The 16,646-nt window shown below is 34.1% G+C and overlaps 2 protein-coding genes across 6 annotated transcripts in view; one reads left to right on the top strand and one right to left on the bottom strand.

Annotated features, from left to right (window-relative positions):
* Positions 1-11,651, top strand: part of LOC135156422 (transmembrane protein 106B-like) — a 28,729-nt gene extending 17,078 nt beyond the window's left edge. For all 4 annotated transcript variants that reach the window (XM_064108872.1, XM_064108873.1, XM_064108869.1 and 1 more), the window contains 4 exons: positions 489-632; positions 2,655-2,698; positions 3,885-3,935; positions 5,524-11,651. In XM_064108872.1, the coding sequence (XP_063964942.1) occupies positions 489-632; positions 2,655-2,698; positions 3,885-3,935; positions 5,524-5,620 (336 nt within the window). In that variant the 3' untranslated portion in view covers positions 5,621-11,651. The remainder of the gene's footprint in view (positions 1-488; positions 633-2,654; positions 2,699-3,884; positions 3,936-5,523) is intronic.
* Positions 11,652-12,269: 618 nt separating this feature from the next.
* Positions 12,270-16,646, bottom strand: LOC135156423 (pyridoxal phosphate phosphatase PHOSPHO2-like). Of its 2 annotated transcripts, none has more exons than XM_064108874.1 (2): positions 16,560-16,646; positions 12,270-14,876 (listed from the first exon to the last, which is right to left on the bottom strand). In XM_064108874.1, exon 2 carries the CDS (start codon positions 14,862-14,864, stop codon positions 14,097-14,099), a length of 768 nt encoding a protein of 255 aa, XP_063964944.1. In that variant the 5' UTR covers positions 14,865-14,876; positions 16,560-16,646; the 3' UTR covers positions 12,270-14,096. The 2 variants fall into 2 exon arrangements, with proteins under 2 accessions (XP_063964944.1, XP_063964945.1); XM_064108875.1 differs by lacking the exon at positions 16,560-16,646 and adding an exon at positions 16,257-16,470.

A 16,646-nucleotide genomic window follows, 5' to 3' on the forward strand; every position in this document is an offset into this window, starting at 1 on the left:
TAAATTCCAGTTGTGGTAACGAGTTCGAACAGAATCCAATAAAATTACCACCCAAGTGCTTGTATGTATAAATAAAATTTATGAGCCAAATGGCTCTGGAAGAAATGTGTAATTGCTGAGAAATGATCAAAAGAAGCACGGAATTCCATAAAGGTATTTTCGAAGCAATATTAATACACTGTCCCATATATGCCTTTTTGTGTTAGTTATCTTCAGAACTATCGGTTTTCAGCTAAGATTTCATGATTTCACAAAGATGAATTGATTTCAATGTACCAGATCTATGATAATATTGTGGTAATTTACCTTCATTTTAAAAGCTTTCTCATGAAACAATTGTTTGCTGCATTTACTTTCTTTTACCTTTAACTACTAAATGTTACTACACCAATGAACAGGAACAATCAGTTTCGTATCTATCCATATAATCATGATTAAATATTAACATAATGATATCTTTCTCTATTTCCTTTGATTTTTATCAACAGATGGAATTCTCTTTAGAAAATAAGAACTTTGTCCCTGTGTATTCACAGAACATATCTGTGTCTGCTTATTGGAGTGATGTGATAAAAGGCACCAATGTAACCACTGTGCCCTTTACCTTGGCTGGTAGGAACAAAAATTCACAGGTAAGATCATGTAGTTATCGCCAAGATCGGTGTTTTGATAATAGTAATAATAATAAACTGGTGCTTATATAATGATAAACAGTTAAAACTGTTCTATGCACTTTACACAGCTCTCCAAATTTACACTACAACAAAAATAAGCTTTTTGATGTCTTTTATATATTTCTATTGATGTACTTTACCATAAATTAGCTGGCAAATTGTTTCACAATATAGAACCTCAAAAATCAAAAATGCAAATTTTAAATATCATATAGAAGACTTTGAGGGGAACATTAAAAGGAAACTTGAATTTTAGTAACACTGTTTAAACTATTAGTGAAGGACATCTCTTAGGTAGGGCTGAGTCTAAATAATTATTTACTGTTCAATTGACTGGTGGAAGCAAGACCATTTTGCCATTCTGTCAATCACTTGACTGTATGGAGAAAAAAAATGAGAAAAAAAAGATTTTTGTTTATCTTTGCATCCATGAAATTACCATCTTTTAACCATAGATCCTTGGAAGTATTTTTATATATATTTGAAAACTATCAAGAAAATGGGTAGTATAATCTTTCTTGACTCTGAAAGATCTATTTCTTGACATTGCAGTACGATGTTAATGCCCTTCACGATGCAGTGCACATCACTATAGAGCTACATGTAGATCACGTGTACACATGGAATTAGATTATAAGGTTGTAGAAATAATAATCCCCCAACATGCTCTTATCCTGGGGGTGGGTTTTCTTAAGTGAGTTCATTCCATTGTAAAAGTTGGTTTTCATTTTTAAGCAGAGAAATTAAAGAAACATTCGCAAACGTTTGGTGAAAATCTGTCCAAGAATATCCTTACAGTTATTGATTTGAAAAAGTTTTTATTTTCACAATGTCACATGCAAGCAGCTGCGCGGTTTATCTTGTGATATAAATACATATTGTCACAAATTCAAAATTGTAAAAAAAACAAAAAAACAAGTCCGTATTAAAGTAGATCAGATGAGCACTTGTGTAGCCATCACAAATCAGTTAAGACATACACTGCATGTGATCATTAGCAAACACAAGGAGTGAAACAATGTCTCTTGTGTTTACATTTCCTATAATTAACCTGATCCTTATCAGAATGCATAAACAATGTTATGTAATCTCTCTGCATTTATGTGTCTGGCACGGCAAAGGAAGATCTTGGTACAATGAGACTTTCTCAGAATGATTCTGATTGCATTAGCCCATCTTATCTTTGTTTATAAATAGGAGAATAAAGTCGGAATGTACATGTGCAATGTACTTTACAGCACACTTTTGTTTATTTTGTATGAAATTTGAGCATGTGTAACTATGTAAACTGATTTTTTTCTTTGTTTGTCTTCTAATGTATCTTTTAAAATCATATATCAGTTTTACGATGGAATCATAACCTCAAGTTGAAGCAGCATTAAGAACCTTGTGGAAAAAGCTTTTGTTGCTAATCAATTGTCAGCTCACAAAATGATAAATATTACAAGTTTATTCCTTATCTTCACAATATGATTCTTCTTTTCTTTTGCCCTTTTTTCTTCAAATCAATTCAAGTCAGTAGATTTTCGTTGCAGACTTTTCTGAGATCAAAGGAAACATTATAACACTACTAGCAACTGTCCTTAGATTTTAATAACCTTCTTATTAAAGAGGAAGCTAAAAATTATAATAATTTAATGACCTCAATACTGTACAATGTATATTCCATAGTGGATAAGCTTTGAAATGTTAGGATGCTATTAGGTGATGCATTCAAAAAAATGTCCGTTATGTTATCCCAGCTCCTATTTTTCTTTTTCAACCCATCCAAGGATGTTTTGTAGACATAACACAAATGGATTATATTGTATCCCGATTCTGTTCATAATAAATTTTGGTGTGTTGTGATTATAATTGGGTATATTTAGGTTCAATCTAGGGTATGTTTTGTAAGCATTGTTTATATTTTAGATTGTTTGAACAAGCAAACCCCGTTTCACAGTATGAATTTAATCTTATGCTTTCTTTTATTTTTTACAGATGTTTGCTAATGTTACTGCTACTTTCACTGAGGCATTTCTAGTGTAAGTATTCAAAAGAGGAATAATGCCCTCAAGACAATACTTCATTGAACATTATGAGAATACTCAACAATTTCTGACAGAGTAAAAACATTTTTTATATTTTGATATTAAAACAAGAGGAGGGATATCATTGATCAAATTATCTTAATTCCATCATCACAAAGGGTACAAAGTTTTACCACACATCATACATGTATTTAACAAGTAAATATCAGAGATTCTGTTTACTTCTGCTGACGTAATGAGTGTTTTTAGGTCTAGTATGCATACTATACACTTAACATATATGTAGGTGTATATGAAATCGAAGGATATTGTATGTTTGAATCTGCATTCCTATCTCTCATAAAATGTCTATTTGTATAAATGATGTAAAATGATCACACCTCCAGCGCTGATGATAACAGGACACCTGTTGATTTATGTACTACAGAAATTAGAAGGAAATACTCTTGTAAAATTGTCGCAGGAAGTCATATTTATAAAAAGGATAACAAGATTCTTCCTGTATAAAAATCAATAAAGAAATGAAAGTAATGAAATATATTTAGCCCCCCCCCCCCCCCCCCCGCATTCTAATAACAGACTTTGATTGATGGTTTCAAGAGGAATAGATTTATGCATAGACATTTTTTTTTTGCCAGATTAGTCGTTTTGAAGTGTTTTCATTTCTCATCTTTCATATAATAAACACCTTTTATAAAAGATTATTTCTGATTATATTAGGGTTGAAAATTCTGTGAGGGAAAAAATTGAACAACCCCAAAATTGATGGCCCGTCCAATACCTTCATGTATATTTTTGGTTGAAAAACTAGCATAGATCTACTCTTCAGACTATATTACCAGGCACAGATCAAGGCTGAGCTCAGGCAGCACTTCACCCTGCCCCCCCCCCCCCCCCTCACATGAGATAACCATTTTAGCTATCTTCCCAATTTTTTTGTACTTTTTTTAAAACTATTTTGTTTTTAATTTTTTGCTCATCTTACTGCTTTGTGAGCAATCATGCCCTTTGTTGGAGCAAGATCCAAGAAGCTTTCTTTCTTTTGCTTGTCAAAAAATATTGGCAGAACTTTGCTCACTTTCTGTTTCCCCTCATTTATTAATAAACTGCTGAACTAAACCTCCTGGAACTACTCTGACTGTAAATTATTGATTTCATTTGGAAACCTTTTTTTTTTCAGATCGTATTGTTCAAGTGACTCTCCAACCCATGTAATTTACATGCAGTTTGTGTAAGTATGATTATTTCTAGAAATATTCACTTGTTAGGGGTGTTAGTAAATCATTTCCAGTCATGAAAAGGGGTGGTTTCATACAGCGTAAAGCCCCTCGTAAAGTAACGCATGACTTTATGGGGAGACAAGTGAAGGGTCTATATGTTTGTGTGTTTATTTTATTTTTAAATCTGACTTTCATATAGACTAATATTTATGCTTTGTATGTTATGATATTTTAAATGATTTAAGTTCTAAAAAAGTGATCTTTTATGACATGAAAATGTTCCACATAGTGCATGGTAAGACTAACACATTGTCATTTTCTTTGTGGCACTGATTCCTATTTTGTTTGAAAAAATATTTTGTGTACTCGGGGAAATGTACCATTGGTGAATAAACCAATGATAGAAGGAATTTTGTTCAGGGACTGGGTGCTTGTAATGAGATGCACAACTGTAATATTAATAGGTGCATAATAATATCTAAACTGACTCATTATTCTCAGTAATTAGAACTGTCTTGTCGAAACCAAAGTATTGATTGGCCATTTGGTAAAACAAATGATTTTTCTATAGTTTTTATGATGTCGACACTTTCCATGAAAATAAGGAAATGATATCAATCTTGAAACAGATGCTTGAGATCTCTTACAAGTGCTCCATTTGCAATGAAGATAACTTCAATACACAAATAGTTGTATTTTGTCCATTACATTGAATTATGATTAAATATTACATACTGTTGGCTTATGCTCAGCTATTTGAACATACCAGTTGTATTAACATTGACAACCTGCAAATGAGTTTGAACTGAATCCAACAGAAAGGTCCCTATGGGTTTATCTGTATAAATAAAAATATTTAAAACTTTACAATTCACTTTCTATAAAAAAAAAAAATTATTGTAAACTAGCCTCTAATTTTAATTTTAGCGCAAGGACTTGAGTAGTGGAATTTATTTATGCAAGTTTCACTGCACTTGTGTAGCCATCTGTAAATCACACATGTACCCGTATTTCTAAAGAGATAAAAAATCAAATGTACAGAGTATATAGCACAAAAGTTTGTGTAAATATACAAAGTGATCGAGATATTTCCATTTGTTGACATAGACATGATTATAAAGATAAGAAGAGTGTGGACTTCTTATCATACTAACAAATATAGAATTTATTTCCTTTGAAAAGTGATTTATTTCAATGGAACAAAAGATTTTTTTAAATGCATCACTCCAAACATGTAAAGATAATGAAGGCATTTACCTGTATAATAAATAAATGGTGATTTTGTTAGTATAAAGCTACTTGTATTTGCTTGGCATAATTTGTAAAAAATAAATATCCTGATAAGGCAAAGAAGACAAAGTTCTCTTTATGTATACACCACCCCCCCAAAAAAAATTGAATGAATGAGTGAGTGATGAGTGAGTGAGTGAGTGAGTGAAATATAGATTTACGAGTACAGGACTTGAGATCTATAATAAAATCTACATTAAAATATACATATGTTATTTCTACCTAACTTGCATAACCAATAGATGATTAAATATTATGTCCATTGCTTCATTCTCATATTCATACTTTTGTCACCTTTTTTCTTTATAGAGCCACTCTTCAGTTCAAGCTGTTATCCCAGAACCAGCAGGCCACAATGACTCACTACAGCCCTGTCAAATGTGCTTCACTGGACCAAATGAGCTAGTAAGGACAATTCCTGATGGGACATCAAGAACTGCAAGCCTATCTTGTGCCTAGGCTAGAACTGACTTTGAACTGAATAAGTTTGATGACTTGAATCTGTCTTGTTGGTAGACAAGACAGATTATATGAAAAGATTGCGCAATCAGATGCTGTGAACTTGTAGGACAACAAACATATTACATCTGACAAAATCTGTATAGCTTGTCTTTATCAGGTGGCAAGACAAGGCCTTTGAAGGATCTGGTAATCCTGAATGAGCAGTTTTAACTGTAGGAAGCTAGAATGCTTGTAAGCACATAGCAAGAGGACCAAAGACTTTTCAGTCCTCTCTGCAGGAATAAGTAATTGGGATTAACGCCCTTGATCCATAATGCATATTAAAAGTGATTTAAAAGGAGGGAGATTTGTTCCATATCAGTCTGAATTTTTGAAGGAATTGGTGATCTCTCAACAAGAAATATGGTTCATGTACCTCTAGGCTATGCATGGAGCAAGCAACAAGAGGACCAACAGGTTTGAGTCCTATCTGAGGGGCTTGGCACTTTAAAAATGGTTTACAAGGAATTAGGGATTGTTACATAGGAATGAGTCTCAGAGGCAAGAACACAGTGCAGGTCCCTCTTGCCAATGCATGGAAGAAGACCAAAGGCTTTGAATCCTCTCGGAGGGACTTAATAATGGGGAGTAATGCCTTGATCCACATGGCACTTGGCACATTGAATATTGTTTACAAGGAATGAGGGATTGTTCCATAGGCTCAGTGTGGAAGCATTGAATGAGCCTCATAGGCAGGAACACAGTGCAGGTCCCTCTGGCCCATACATATACATGTACATGGAGCAAGCTACAAGAGGACCAAAGGCTTTGAATCCTCTCTGAGGGACTGAGTTGTTAGGCCCTTGTACAGTGTAAATGATTAACAATGAAAGAGGGATTGTTCCATAGGCTCAATGTGGAAGGAATGTCTGAACCACTTTGACAGGAGTGTGGTAGATGTGCACCTGGCCTATTCATGAATCAAGCCAGAAAACTAAGTTTTTTGGAAGCTGCAGAGTTAGCAGTTAATATGTAATAATATGTATGTTACAGTTAGGCAATGCCAGAGGCAGACATTTTGACTTGCTCAGTCAAGAATCTATCTACATGTAGATTGTACTTGTTCATGTATCATGATGTTCAAACTAATTACTTAACCTAGAGCTGTTTGATAGTGTTTTAAACACTCTAAAATGTATATATCATAATATATCAGGAGAGCTATTACATGCTGTTCCAATGTGGTATTCGCTGCATAATGGCGGAATATTATTATTATTATTTTGAAGAACCACCGATACATTGTACATGTGATATTATTGACTTAGATATTATGTTCTTATTTTAGACTACAGGTAACTGCCAAAGTTGACCTTCCATAAGTCAAATAATTGCCTAAGTTGAAGCAATTGTTTTATCAGATTATCCAAAACATGTGTTACATACCTCTTCTAAGTCAAATTTCTCCTAAGTCGAACAGAATACTGTGGTCCCAAAACATTTGACTTCGGCAGTTACATACCGGTACTTGTAGTTATATAAATGATTGGTTTGTCATGTCATATTTGCTTACAATGGCAATCCATCTTTTGCAATTGATTTTATGTTCTATGATGTATATATCTGAATTTACGGTCAAAATGTTTTTGTTCAGAAGAAAAATCAAAATCAAATGAAAGATGTATCTTGAAATTGAAGAAAATCAATGCATATTCTTTAACAATTATTCTTGCTAATTTACATAGCCTATTTTAGAGTATTTATGGTGTATTAATTTGTTGAAGGCAGATTGTTTCGTCACTTATTGTAAAATGCAGTTAAAAAATGCAGTTCAGGGGACATTTCTTTATGCTCACCAAAGAACCCTTTCTTAAAGGTATCGTGCAATATTCATTAGCATCCTTGAGTGGCTAAGGAGACTGTCATATAAACAACTCGAGTTTTAAAACAGTGATCATAAAGTTACAAGTAAGACCCAAAACCATCTTGAAAGGACATTTTCAAAAATGCTTATCCTGGCTAAAAAAAGAAAGAGCATTAAATGCTTCCATAGTGAAATGCAGTGATGTTAAGTACCTGATCCAGAATGCCCAGTGGAAAATAGCGGTAAATCATTATTTTGTAACACTAACAGTTGTAATGTTGTATATACCTGTACAACAGTGATTACTTGAATGAGATAGGTACTGTAGATAGCTCTACATTCAACGAGTGGTGCCAGAACTTTCCCATCTGGCAAAGCCTTTTAGCGATGTTTCGTTGTTAAACAATGGCCAGCCACTTTTTTTTTTTGACTTCACATATTCACAGACTATTTTTCTGTTTTGTTTGGGGAGTGGGATGTTTCACAAAGATTCAAGAGTGACTTTTTTAATAGAGTCATGCTTAAATACCAACGAACACACGCATGTTATTTAACTCGTAAGTTGATTGATGAATATGCAGTAGTGCTCTTCTCGTGCGCATGACTTGACCAATGTTGTGATGCGTTGTATGCCACATGTAACTGAAATTTAAGTGCAACTCTATGTTTAAGTCACATTAAAATCTTTGTGAACCATCCCCCCCCCTCTCTTCCCCAGAAGTATAATTGATGATTCTGAGGGTGGAAGGCTGTACAGTGTACAAGTTAAAAACTTGATATTTTGTTACTATGTTACTTTCATTTCTTTCTTTTTTTTAAATTTGATTTCCATTGTTTCCCTTTTCATATTGGCTATCATTCCAACCAAGCTGTGTGCTACTTATTCAAAATAAAGATTAGTAGATTGTCTCATTTCTTGTGAATATTTAGGGCGAAGAAAATAACAAAAGACCTCACCAAGCATCTCTATAAATGATATTAGTGGTATAAAGCCCTTGCATAAAATGCAAATAAAATAAAGGCCTGCAGTGCAGGTAAAGTGTTTTATCACTGTTTTTACAGTCAAACTTGTCTATTGAGGCCACTCAAGAAAACATGAAAAGTGACCACTGTAGACAGGTGTCATAAAGAAAGGTTTTACAAATACAATACATACATAGATGTATTCCTTTCAAATGGGAGGCAATATCTGTGGCCACAGACTGATTTTTACTAAGAGTCAAGCTTGACTGTATTTATATTTTGTATTGTTTCATTGGGATGGGGGTCATCCCCTCATGAAAAACAAAAGTAGTGAACTTTAGTAGATGATATTTTTTTTGTAACTGTTTGATGATTATTTGTTGCATGTTTGTGATCTACATGTACATGTATATATAGCAATTCAGATGTCTTTCTTTGCCTGTACATATAAGTCATAAAGTGTAATGCTTTTATCAACTATTTAGTCACTATTCCACGAGTGGACATTCTCAATTTATAAGTTAATCAAGCCCTTTATATGTGAACAGCTATGATGGATGAAACATCTTCAGCATATGTTATGATCCTCACTGTTAAGTCATAAAAAAAACAATTGCAGGATTCTTGCGTGAAAGACTGCTGCTTTGCCTCTTGGTATGAAAATGTAAAAACCATGAATTTTATGGTTCAACTTGGTACACATCAGCATCAGTCTCTAGCTGTCTACATTGTAGTTCTGCTTAAACATCAAGTAAATTTGATTTGTTTCTAGGAGTTAAATATTAAGTGGAAATCGTGTGTGATAAATGTATTTAATCTTAGTGTTTATCTCTGTTATTTGCTTTGAATTCTTATTTTCTAGGTATTGGTGTACTCCTTATTAATACATGTTTAAGCTAAAATGTAATGTGCTCAGTATATTGTGCTAGGGTGATGTGGTCGATAGGAATATCAACTTGCTTTTTGTGTTTTTGTTTGTTTGTTGGGGTTGTTTTCATTCCCGTAAACCAAACAGATTTCTTTGGTTGAATATGAATTGTACTTTGTAATATGCAGGAAATCATAGATTTCATTCTCTATGGCCAGATGTTTTGAAGATGGGAAACTGTTACCTAGATGTTAGATTTGCGCATCACAAAAACCGGCCTAAGTTAACATAAATTGCACCATATGACATAGAATGATCTTTCGTCCATGACACCAAGTGACACACATAACCCATGGAGTAGCATCAGGCCACCTTTTGAAGTGAATTGGGCCTGTGATCCTGGTGTTGTGTGGTGTATAATTAATATGCAGGGGCCGTGGAAAGGGGGGGGGGGCTGCGGGGGATTCAGCCCTCACACTTTTTCCCAAAACCGTGTACAAAAACATAAAAATTACCATCTGATTATGATTTTTGGCATGGTCCGCTCCCCACTTTTAAAACTGTTCCGCGGCCCCTGATATGTGTTAATTTCATTATTTGTAAGGGCATTGCAGAGTACATTTGTTTACATTTCTTTGCAGAAGAGAATCGGCATGGAATTATATACTATAGAATGAATTTCAGTTTATTATACATGTACAATATATTTCTTAATTCGATATATATATATGATTATGTTTACATCTTGTTTTTATGTCTTTCTTGTTGCATTATCAGTTATGTTCCTGTGTTTAATGTTACAATATACAAAAAAATAACAGTTCTGTCACATATGAATATATGTTTTGTTGTTGTTGTACAATCTTTTTCTACAAACAACTCGAACATTCCCATGCTTATTTAAATATGTTAACCATCATATTGTTGAACAAAATAATCCTATTATTTTCATTAAAATGAAAGCAATATTCTGAATGACTTCAATAAGCCAGTTCACGGTTAGCTCATGATTTGATTTTCTCAAATGACCTTTGTGATTTTTCATTAGGATAAGCACTATCATTTTCAAATGTAGATGTTGCGTAAGCTTTACTGGTAGAGTATTCAAATTCTAAGAACAAAAGGCATTGTATAGACCAGATAACTAGAATAGTACACCAGGGATAAAGTTTGGAAATCTGTTTTATTGTCTGCCTTTGGCACATTTGACTATTGTTTAGGCTACTGTCAAATACCAGTGATTATGAAGGCTCTATTTATTACTCTTCAGCTTGGATGTGATAAATATTTTGAAAGGAATACATAAATAATCATCAAATCACAAATGCCTATGTCAGTGAATTTGAAAGCCACCTTCATGGTTGTCTCCAATGACCTTTTTCTGCTCGTGCGCAGTTTACAACCGTGAACAGGCTTATTGAAAAATACTTGCATCAATAGAAATTATCAGTAAATAATAAAACACACAAGGATTGTATAATATTATTATCATTTGCATTGCCAGTTGTGATTAAAAATATTTGATTTATGATTACTATATGTATTTATATGTTTACTACTAATTTTCAGTTAATAAGCATTCAGAGATAACAAAAAATGCTTTTGAAGCTTTTCCATGTAAAAAGTATCCCATTTGTTGTAATTTTAAGCAATGAAATAAGAATGTATTCTCATCATTTACGTACAAAATTGATTGTGTATCAATAGAAGTATATGGAGTAGATATGTGAGCATGTAGTACATTATGTTCATATTTTCATTTTTCCTCCAGGGACCTGCTTTACAAAAATGATCACGATAATTTATACTCATTCATTCAAATTTCAGATCTAGGGGGGGGCATGGTGATGACTCAAACCTGTTTCATAAAAGTAACAACTACGGTATCTTTATTATTGTAACTACCATGGAAACTATTGTGATTCGCCGCTGAGCCCTGTTATGATTATTGCCATAATGACTAATTTGCCATGTTGTAAGTCGGCCCCCACTGGTGTCGAGGAAAATATTAAATAATGAAATTTTGGTATAAAAATATATTCCTCCTCTATTTTGGTTCAGGGCACTTGTTAGGAGATAACATGCTATGAACATGAAGTTGACAGCAAAATCTTTAGTTTTCTATGAGTGGCATTACCATTTACCAAGTTAGCATGGTGTTTGTCTTTTACATCTTTGTGCATTGATTCTATGCGTTCTCAAATGACTTGTGTATATTTTTGTACGTATGACATATGAAGGAGTTCTGGCTATTGCATTTGTACAGAAGATTTATTAAAGATGATATATGATACTAGTAAATACGAGGTTCATTGATTGATTTTTCAATTATTTTTGACAGACCCCCCTCTCCTTTACCATCATCTATTTCTGCTTCTCTAACCTTTTCTCTCTCCCTCCGCTATTCCTATTCCTTTCCCTCCCCGTCTCTTCCCTTCTCCCTCCCTCTCTCTCTCTTTCCCCTTTCCTTACTCCCCCTCTCATCCTTGCTTGCTCATCTCTATTCTCCTTTGCTTGCTCCTTTTACAGATCGAGGGAAAGATATTTATTCGAGCCAACCCATTCTCAATTTTTTTTTTTTTATATATAGCCGATTGACAAATTGTATGAAGATGATTGTCTAACATTGATTCTCTGGAGGGTGTAACTATTAAACTTCCTTTTCCCAAATTGGAATGAAATATCACCAACTTTGGACCCATATTTGACTGGCGGAAGGATAAGAGTTATTTTACTGTTTCAGGTGATGAATTTGATCCTTCCTGAGATGTCTTCATAAATTTATTTTTAAAATGAGCCGGTCGAGGGACCATTTTCTGGTCAGATATGGATTGTTGGATATATATCCTATCCACCGGTAGTAATCATTCAACTCCCAAATTTTATCCTTTTCATGATTTGTTTAAGTGCCACCACTAACACACGAGTCTATGGGAAATGTTTTAGGCTCGTCATACCTCCCAGTATGCATGGTCATTTAAGTAGAGGGCGCTATTCACGAAAAAAAAGCACTTCATTGAATTCTCACAGATCATATTGATGAAGGGGAAACCAACTTGTGATTCTACCAAATTGATGAAAACCCAAATACCTCCTTTCTCAATATTGAAGGGAAGGTGGATAAACGTTATACAGAGTACATGTACCTAGTACATACGTGTTTTCTTTATTATGGAATGAAGAAATATGGCAATTTAGGCACAAAATGGAGGATGAAAATTATGGGTAGATTCATGAAAGATGTGCATTGCAAAATTTATCCAAAGCTGGAAATATTTCAAGAAAAGTCAAGGATTTTTACCCATTGGCCGATCTTGTTTGGTGTTTACTCGAGGAGAATTGTTATAGAATACCATCATCTTCTTGACCGTCCAATACCAACCTGGTATTAGGGTATTCATACCGTTTCAAAAAATGAGATTGCATTAAAGGTTATCTATTTCTCATAATTTAATAGATACATTAAAACTCTCTTTACAGAATAATATACATGTATGTTCAAATCTCTCCTATGCAAAACACACTTGAAAAAAGATTTACAGGAGTCCCTATTTACAAGCAGCTAGTTCAACTGATGTTGATTGACCTTAATTGAATCATTCGTGTTTAAAATTTGCTGATGTACCTGGGTCTGTATTCCGATGTTCCGTACAACTTAGACCATGGCCTAACTCTGGTAAAATTATGGGAAGCCAAAAATGTCAAAAAGATCATTAAATTTTGTATGCTTCTAATATTCATTCATTGCATGCTTTTTCAAAGATGTAATGGTTAAGAAAACTTTTTTATTCATAATTCCCAAATAGTCATGGAGTGAGCACCAAATTTGCTGATAAATTTGAGATTTCCAACAAATCCATAGTTAAACCGCAACTTTACCAAAGGTTTAAACCAGTGTTTCAATTAGGCCTGGATTCAGTACATGTATACAAGTCCTTGAGATTATGAAAATATTTATTCCACTTGTAAAGATTTTCTCATATTGCCACAGAGGGAGCAATTTACAAAAGATAAAACACTCAAATTGATTTGTAATAGTATACAATGAGTGCAGGTGGAGAAATTTAAGTTCAAATTCATTTCTGAAAATCTGAGAGCTAGATAGAATTTATATTGAGATACTATGAATATTATCAATGTAAACTAGAGGGACTTTACAAATTTGGGGTCTGCAAAATGGTTATTTGAAAGTTTAGTTCTGATTGACATAATTTGATTAGTACAAGAAATTAAGGGAAAACTTAAAATGTACATATGTACATTAACTTTCATAAATAGAAATTGTAAAGTATTTCCTTTCTTAAACAGCCGTACAGAAAAGAAATGTATTCCTTCAGAGAACTCAATTCTATTTTCACTCCAACCCAACAAAACTACGCATTGGGACCGCTTTTACGAAGCATCGCAAACTTAATATAAGATCCAAATTAAACTAAAATTGATATCAATCTTAGTGTATAAAGTATATATCTTAATAATTAATAATTCAAGAACAATTTCAATGAATTGGGTTTAATTTTAACTCTTTGTAAGGCCAGGGCCTGGTGTGTATTATGCAAAGCCTGGGACCTCCAGGAGGCATTTCATAAAGTGTCTTGTCTATTGATTAAAAAAAAAATCATAAAATTTTGTTCTGAGTCAGATGCAAGAATTCTATTGTCAGTTAAAAAATTATTAAACTGTTCATAAAATACTCAACAGATTAAGAGAACTACTCTAACACTAAACCAATACGACTCCTTGACATCAACTGTCAAAGAAACCCTTTACAACATTTAAAATCTCTGTGGCAGAGTCCCAAGGTTTTACTATAGCTATAATGTCATCATCAGCAGAACTCTGTCTCTCCTTCCGTTCTTGTAGGAGTTTGACAAGGGAATAACCTTTCCTTGGGAAGACATAGTCTCGTTCTTTTAAACAGAAACAAGGACAGAAATCGTTTTGTCCATCTCCAACCATACAGACCCTGTCATACTCAATGCCCTTTGACCTCTGCTCTTCTAGGAAAGCTCGTAATGATGTTTGTTTACAGAGGTTCTTTGGACATTTTCGCGGGCAGATATGAGGATTTGAAAAGTGAATCTTCAGGCAACCGTCCGCAGTGAACTCTGCTTGGTTGGTATAGATCTTGTTGACTCCCCTCTGAAAACCCCGAGACCCAAGAATTACGTCTATGAAGTACGAGTTGGAATCGGATATGACGATGAAATCCAGCCGCGGACATGATGCTTGATATTCAAATAGTTCCTTCATTCCTGGCGTCAAGGGTATACCTGCGATCGAATCATGGAGCGCTGCCTCACCAATGCCAATTGAATGCATGTACTCAAAGATCTCACCCATGTAGATAGTCCAGCTATTATGCTCTGTTTTGAATCGCCTCTTAATGTTTTTGGGGACCATGTGATCAGGTAGGAGTGCCATGATCCAAGTGTCCGAGTTACCATCGATGATGGTGTGATCGCAGTCCAAGGCCACCAGAACATGAGGTGTTCCTTCCTTTGATGAAGCCATTGTTGTGTTTACCTAATGCAATAATTTGAAAAGATGACAATGAACTATCATTTCATATATTTTGCAAGAAAACAATTGTAAAGTGTAAATAAACGCTTCACTTGCCATTAGGGCATCCATGGGAGGCAGCTTGTACTGTATAAGAATTCAGAATAAAATAAAATTTCAATATACTCTTAAAATTCACTCCGACTCTAAAAATCAAATAATTCTTTTATACCATATTTATGTTTTTTGTAGTAGATCTACCAATAAATATTCAAACTTGATACATGTACCAAAATATCTTATCAACATCAAAACATACCAAAGTTACAGTACCACCACACCAGTCATGGTAAAGGATATGACATTCTCTAAGCTCTTATGAAAAAGAATATTTGAATCTATTTCTAGGTTCTTTTTTTTTTCATGTAAAGTGCAATTTGACACATGCTCCACATTAGAGAGGTCAGATGCAGATTTCTGCCCCCTTTTTTCATGGAAAAAAAAGCTTGGAATCATAAATTATTTGTTCAATATCTTCTTTTACTGAATCACCCATTTCAAGATGATAGACTGTCACTAGAGTAGAACATGAAGAATTAATTAACCTTTTCCATCTAATCTGCATCTAGGCCTAGGCGTAATGTAAATTTATTTTTTTAGACTCTTAAAGAACAAGTCCACCCCAACACAAAAATGATTTAAATAGAAAGAGAAAATCCAACAAGCATAACACTAAAATATTCATCAAAATCGGATGTAAAATAAAAAGTTATGACATTTTAAAGTTTTACTTAATTTTACAAAACAGTTCTATGCACATCCTGGTCGGTATGCAAACGAGGAGACTGATGACGCCATCCACTCACTATTTCCTTTGTATTCTATTACATGAAATATTATAATTTTCTCCTCATTGACATTGTCAAGTAGACAACGATTAATTCCTCCCCGAGTGATAATGTGGAATTAGCGTTGTTTAATACTACATTAATACTATATGGTTCAGTCAAGTTCGTCCTTATTGTCAAATGTGTAAAAAATAAAATAGTATACAATTCAAACAAGAAAAAACAAAAGAAATAGTGAGTGAAGGACATAACCGACTTTCTCATTTGCATGTCACTGAAATGTGCATATCGCTGTTTTGTGAAAAATAAGCGAAACTTCAAAATGTTATAACTATCTTATTTTACATCCGATTTTGATGAAATTTCTGCAGTGATATGCTAGTTTGATTTTTCTCTTTTTATTCATTCAAATCAACATTTTTCTCGGATGGACTTGACCTTTAAATATGCTTTTAAATTAACGTTTTAGAAATATATGAGGACGATCATTTAATTAGCCCGCGAATTATCCCCAAGACCAAGTTCAATGAATGGACCATGTCCATGGTGGATTTACGATCTTAATCAAAATGGAGCTCCACCGCCTTCGACGAATGGCGGAGCTGAGTGTTCGATGAGAGATCGGTAGACAGTCGATGCAAAGGCCATTTCGTGCAGTGCATTTTGCCCGGATCTCCCGGTAGCTTCCGAGTCGTTTTCGGTAACGGAGAGACGGAAGCTTTGCCTGGGCCTGATCGGTCGCGACGGTCGCTGGCTCGAGCTCGTCGGTCTGACAAAAGTTAGACAGGTTAGTCCAATTTAAATCAATCTTTTATACATCAGCCAACTGAACGACGGACTCTATCTCTAGATTACTTACAGCGAATTTGTTTCCAGGTCAAGTTCCCAGATGATGCGAATGTGGCTTTCTTCTCAGTCTCGGATTTACTTGTACTTGCGCTCGATG

The sequence above is a fragment of the Lytechinus pictus genome, chromosome 13 (genome assembly GCF_037042905.1).
Source record: "Lytechinus pictus isolate F3 Inbred chromosome 13, Lp3.0, whole genome shotgun sequence".
NCBI classification, from domain to species: domain Eukaryota; kingdom Metazoa; phylum Echinodermata; class Echinoidea; order Temnopleuroida; family Toxopneustidae; genus Lytechinus; species Lytechinus pictus.

Excerpts from the sequence above, each read along its gene's own strand:
- LOC135156423 (XM_064108874.1), bottom strand. The coding sequence starts at position 14,864 with ATGGCTTCATCAAAGGAAGGAACACCTCATGTTCTGGTGGCCTTGGAC.